This window comes from Phyllobates terribilis, unplaced genomic scaffold (assembly GCF_046119375.1).
Source record: "Phyllobates terribilis strain yellow unplaced genomic scaffold, ASM4611937v1 Scaffold_14__1_contigs__length_39327217, whole genome shotgun sequence".
In the NCBI taxonomy this organism is placed as follows: Eukaryota; Metazoa; Chordata; class Amphibia; order Anura; family Dendrobatidae; genus Phyllobates; species Phyllobates terribilis.
In genome coordinates this window covers 13,777,292-13,783,291 of record NW_027362774.1, presented here as the reverse complement: position 1 = coordinate 13,783,291, position 6,000 = coordinate 13,777,292, and the positions used below count along the sequence as shown (strand labels likewise).

Sequence of the window (6,000 nt, the reverse complement as noted above, 5' to 3'; positions counted from 1 at the left end):
ATTCACCCTTTTCTCTTTTGTTTACATTTCGTTTACATTCTGTTTACAATTCCGTCTCCAAGGCAACCAGCTGTAAACAAAAGAGAAAAGGGCGAATATCTCAAGAACGGCTGCAAATTTTAATAAGCAGTAAATTGCAAAAGTGTTTGTATTTTTCATGCTTTATCAGACAATATCAATCTAAGAAGATGGAAATACCCCTTGAAAATGGATCCTATCTACACAATGGAGCCCCTCTTCACGCCGTACGCCCCCAACCCCAAGCTGTAGCTCGCAGCACCACAGTCGGGATGTGAATTCTTCGCAGCCCATCCCTTTGTCATCGGCAGAACAGCAATCTTTTATTTGCTCATTCCTTAGATAAGATATCTCCAGTAGAAAACTTCACACCGTCCTCTACCCCCGTTACGTCATAGCACCCAATAAACCCCTCTTGGGGGGGGGGGTCATGCCACCACCCAGATCAAGATGCATTTTACAGGGTTAATGTACATATAATGAATGTTATACTCCAGTCACATCCAGAGCTGCATGTAAGGAGAGGAGTAGAGTCTCAGCAGCACAGAGTATTTCAGGAGAGGGGTATATTAATATGAAGGGACCAGTAGGCGTCGCTCCATCTGTCGGTTTGTTCACATTATTGCAGTTTTCCCGATACTTTACAGATATGGTAAGTGGTGGGTAAGGGATGACTCCGAGGGCAGAGTCCGGCCATAACGGCAGTCACTTGACTTCTTATAGTTTTCAATCCAGGAGCCATGACTGTGAGTCATATATTCCATCAGGGGAGGGGTGTGATAGATAATAGATATATTGTGCTGTTCACCCATTAATTAAAGGAGCCGCCCTGGACGCCGGATACACAATTATCTCTCTTTAAACAGGAAAGTTTGGAGTGATGTAGGCAGGAATGGGGGAGGCGCTGTTGCACTACTGTCTATGTCAAAGAAGTGGTGAAAAAGTGGTACTGCAAGGGGCAGTCTTGGAAGTCATAGAGCAAACGATTGAGGCTGCACTACTGAAATATTCCAACTTTTCAGCTCCAGGTTAGTCCCGAGAACTTGTACTGATCCAAATTACCAGACACATCAGGAGAAATGAGGAGCTCCAGGAAACGCTCCTATTTGTTTCTCTTTTTCTTAAAAAGTTTTGGAACTTTTTTTTTGAAAGTGAGTATTTTAGAGAGGATTAAATGAGTTTCCGCTTCAAAGAACTGACAGCTTTTTCTGGTGGAGAAAAAATAAAATGCATAAGAAATCCTCTGGATATCAACAGGAAAGTGAATTTCCCATAGAAATGAGTAGGAAGAGTCGTAAGCATTTTTAATTTTTTTTTTTTTTTAAGGAAGATATTGGAGCGAATATGTTTCAAAACACTCCTTGGGATCATAGCCTGATTGTTAGTTCTACTCTGGCTGAAAAAAAACACAAGAAAAAAAGCACTTTAATATTTTTTGGCTTTTTTTTTTTTTTTCTGCTTCAATTAATTTAGTAGTCAAATGTGTTTTTTTTTTTTTTGTTTTTTTTTACAAACAGAAATGTCTCAAGAATTGACGTTGCTTCCTTTTCCCCGGGCAGAGAGCTCTATAGACGCGTTTTCCTATTGGAATGAAAGCAAATTATTTACATAGACCTAAAATAATAATAAAAAAGTAACAGGTTTTAATTCATTTTATTGAAACAAAGTGTGTAGAAGAGTCGCCGTTTCCTCGGCGTTGTGACCTTACAGACAGTGGTACGGCGGCTTCGTAATACTGATCGCAACTTGTGCGTCGCTCGCCCCCGGACGTCAGCGGGACGGGCGATCTCATCACAAGCCGCGTTCTTCATTACAAAAACAAATCTACGCTAAAAAGACGGCGGCGAGCGGCCATCATACACGGGTCAAGGCACTAAACTTTCTCCTGACTAAAGCCCTTTTAAAAAATAAATATAAAGGTGAGCGATAAAATACATTAAATACAAAGTTTACCCAGGATTCCTAGTGCGTTAACCCCATAATGTGCAGCACGAGGCAAGACGAGTGGTAAGAGGCGAAGTCTTGGTGGGGATGTGATATCATATGCAACCAGCAGGGGCACTGCACAGGGCCTGGAAACAAAAACAGCGGTTCCGCTCCGGCCGGGGGGGCCAGAGTTCCGCTCCGGCCGGGGGGGCCAGAGTTCCGCTCCGGCCGGGGGGGCCAGAGTTCCGCTCCGGCCGGGGGGGCCAGAGTTCCGCTCCGGCCGGGGGGGCCAGAGTTCCGCTCCGGCCGGGGGGGCCAGAGTTCCGCTCTATTTGTTCACTGTCATGGGAAAGTAAGACTTGTTCCCTGAATTAAAAAGATGCATTATATCTATTAAAAAGGATTGTCCACTTTTTGGGGACAACTTCCTTTCCCCTAAATGCCATGTCTTTGGGGCTAAAAATTATTTTTGCAATTGGGTTCCATTAAAAATCTTACACCGTTTGGCTTTTCTAGGCTCTTTGTTTCCCTTCAAATTCAACTGTGCTCATAAAAAGACCGATAAGAGTGAGCTCACTGAAGGATTCTCACTAAACTCATTCTGCAGCCAGCAGCTATAGAAGAGGAATGATGCAACATTTTTAATTAAACCCAACTGCAAAAATTAGTTTTAAGCCTTATATTCATGCATTTGAGAAAAATTTCCCCAAAAGGTGGACAATGCTTTACCCCCAAGGGCAGAATCTGAAATTGCAGAAGTAGCGACGCCTTGGACAGAGGCTCCGACATCTCCTCGCCCACTTCATGGCTTCTTGGATGAGAGCAGGATGACCCCGCGCCGCTCCCTTCTCTCATTATACACAGATCAGAACCACGGTGCAGCCGGATCAGTGGTTTTATGGGTCCCCCGGGTAAAGGGAGTGGTACAAGAGGAGGTGAACCAGTTAAATATGGCCGCCCGAGTGAGCTGGGTAGTATTTTCTGCGGGGAGCAGAGCGGCGCCTCCGCTGCCCATGTAATGACGGTGCTGTCAAGCCTCCGCCTGACACCAGAGAGCACAGGAAACCTGTCCTATCCTGTACTGAGCAGGCACAGGGCTGCGGTGTCAGGGCATGCTGGGACTTGCAGTTTATCAAACTCCAAGAATTGCAGCTTATTAAGAATAATGGGATGTGCAAAAACTTCCAACCAGCAGGTGGCGCCACTTTTTTTTTTATATAGTTAACTCTTGGAGTGCTGTATTTAGGAGCATGTGCACCAGCCGGTCGGCAGAGACTTCCTCGATGGATTACCATCCCAGCACGTCAGCCATACGTGAGGGCTATATGGAGTCCATGACGGTTTTGTGCTGTTCTGCGCGCCCCCTCCGTAGTGTGCCGGCGGCCAGAGATCCCGGTGATCCTTGGATCGGATATCTGTCTTTATTGCAAATGTAGTAGCGGATCTCCTTGTGGACGGATAGATCGGATTCTCCCGTGGAGTGACGCAGTCCCATGAAGTGGTGCTCTCTGCTCAGTTCATTGCAGTCAAGACCCTCTCAATGGGCTGTAACTTCATATCCCACCACAGGGGGCAGCGGACTTGTGTGTAAGCAGTCTACACCGGCGCCGATCACACCGACACCTCCGATGTTTTGGTCAGTCCCAGCGCCTGGACTAGGTCGTCGCTCAGCCCGCTCTTCAGGGTTCTTCTCACTGTAAAAAAGGAACAGACGTGTCAGCAACTACAACTCCTAGTATGGACCCAAGAGTGGAACACTGGGAGTTGTAGTATCGCCCCCTGGTGGAGGACACTCACAGGACTTCCTATTGGCTCTCGATCGCTTCCGTTCTTTGGGGGCCACCACTCTTGGGTTTGGGTTCTGGGTCACCGACTGCACCAGTCTGTCCATGATCTCGTCCGAGGCGTCCACGGGGGACCCTCCTTGCTCCTCCTTGTTACCCGACAGGTCTGGAGGACTGGCCCGGCCCAAACCTGAAACAGAGAAGAACTGGGTTATGCTGAGAAATTCAGTGGCTTAGGGGTCCAGCTTGCTGACTGTTTCCCATAAGTACGGTTCTTACTTCGGACGCCGCGGCTCCGGCGGGTGTGCGGCTCCCCGGAGGAGATCAGTATGTTGGTCATGTTTTCGTGCCCTTCCTCGGATGACTGGGTCTGTAACCTGTTGCTGCTCAACGTGATGTTATTCTCCATTGCCGCCGTTGCTGATGTTGTGGCCGCGCTGGAGAACTTGGCGGTCTGTGAAGAAAAAGTATTGTAGTCAGCGAGCTCTCGATCCCACCCACCCGTATGGAGCACCGGAGCGCCGCTTACCTCTGTGATCATCCTCCCTCGCGTCTTGTTCCGTTCTCTGTACGCAGCTCTCTTCTGTTTCTGCTGCAGCACTCTCTCTCGGGCCGTCCGGTACTCCAGAGCGAACTCGCTGAGTATTCTGCAAAATCGTGTTATCTTCATGTCTCTGGCAGACGAGTAGGAATAGCCCAGATAGAGCAAGAAGGAGCGGAACCTGCAGAAAGACGGACGCCGCACTCATCAGGGAAAAAAAAAAAAAATCTGACTTCAAGAAAAGTTTCAGAAAAAGCAAACTTCAGAAAATCCTAACCTCCCGATTAATCCTGGGGGCGCTGTTGCATTGGTTTGTATGGAAGTTATCAGGCCGTTTGGTGGAACTACAAGTGGAGTTGAGCAAAAATGCTGCAGACAGTCGGAGCTTCGCAGGGCTCTGGTCCAGTAGCCAAGGACTATTGACATGGCCGCTGGACCAGGGTCCTGCAAGTCCAACTGCTCTAAGATTGTAGCCGGTGTTTAACCCTTCCTGTGCCAGCTCGCTCTCGCTTCTTACCGATTGAGAATCCTCCGGTGCACGATCTTCAGGATGACGATCTTGTCGGTGCTGTTCTTCAGGAAGTCGGTCATCTTGTTCTTTAGGCCGGGTTTTGTCTCGTGTTTGGCGATGACTTTGAGGCTTTCCCAGGATTCCCGGCACCTCTTCTCCAGCTGCGCCAGGCTGTCCGCCAGATCATCAAAATCCACCTGTTTAGCAGAGAAACATCCGGATCAACATTGGATTAAATATTAGACGAGTTTCATATAAACGACTCAATCTGTTCTGGCTTTAGGTCATAAGTTTCACGTTCCTCCTCTGCTTGCTTTCACTCTGAAGACCCATTCTGATCTGATACATTGTAACAAACCTGAAGCCGTGAGAAGTATCACACATCACAATTCTCTCTCCCACTCCTGATCGTTTGGTATTTTTAATCCTGTGATGATACATTGTAGATATCTATGTACTTCCTATTCACTGACAACAAGCAGACGTCCTAAAACACCAAGTAGATCAGAAAGTTGAAGAACTTTGAAGAACTTAGTTTTGGTCGGTTGCAGAGGCTGCCGTGATCACCCGACCATGGGACTCTGCTGCAGAGGCTGCCGTGATCACCCGACCATGGGACTCTGCTGCAGAGGCTGCCGTGATCACCCGACCATGGGACTCTGCTGCAGAGGCTGCCGTGATCACCCGACCATGGGACTCTGCTGCAGAGGCTGCCGTGATCACCCGACCATGGGACTCTGCTGCAGAGGCTGCCGTGATCACCCGACCATGGGACTCTGCTGCAGAGGCTGCCGTGATCACCCGACCATGGGACTCTGCTGCAGAGGCTGCCGTGATCACCCGACCATGGGACTCTGCTGCAGAGGCTGCCGTGATCACCCGACCATGGGACTCTGCTGCAGAGGCTGCCGTGATCACCCGACCATGGGACTCTGCTGCAGAGGCTGCCGTGATCACCCGACCATGGGACTCTGCTGCAGAGGCTGCCGTGATCACCCGACCATGGGACTCTGCTGCAGAGGCTGCCGTGATCACCCGACCATGGGACTCTGCTGCAGAGGCTGCCGTGATCACCCGACCATGGGACTCTGCTGCAGAGGCTGCCGTGATCACCCGACCATGGGACTCTGCTGCAGAGGCTGCCGTGATCACCCGACCATGGGACTCTGCTGCAGAGGCTGCCGTGATCACCCGACCATGGGACTCTGCTGCAGAGGCTG

General features: G+C 49.3%; 1 protein-coding gene across 5 annotated transcripts in view; it reads right to left on the bottom strand.

Moving 5' to 3' along the window:
* Positions 1-1,652: 1,652 nt before the first annotated feature.
* Positions 1,653-6,000, bottom strand: part of FHOD1 (formin homology 2 domain containing 1) — an 82,525-nt gene continuing 78,177 nt past the window's right edge. For all 5 annotated transcript variants that reach the window (XM_073659698.1, XM_073659702.1, XM_073659700.1 and 2 more), the window contains 5 exons: positions 4,787-4,977; positions 4,258-4,450; positions 4,008-4,182; positions 3,742-3,918; positions 1,653-3,638 (listed from right to left, as the gene is read on the bottom strand). In XM_073659698.1, the coding sequence (XP_073515799.1) occupies positions 3,556-3,638; positions 3,742-3,918; positions 4,008-4,182; positions 4,258-4,450; positions 4,787-4,977 (819 nt within the window). In that variant the 3' untranslated portion in view covers positions 1,653-3,555. The remainder of the gene's footprint in view (positions 3,639-3,741; positions 3,919-4,007; positions 4,183-4,257; positions 4,451-4,786; positions 4,978-6,000) is intronic.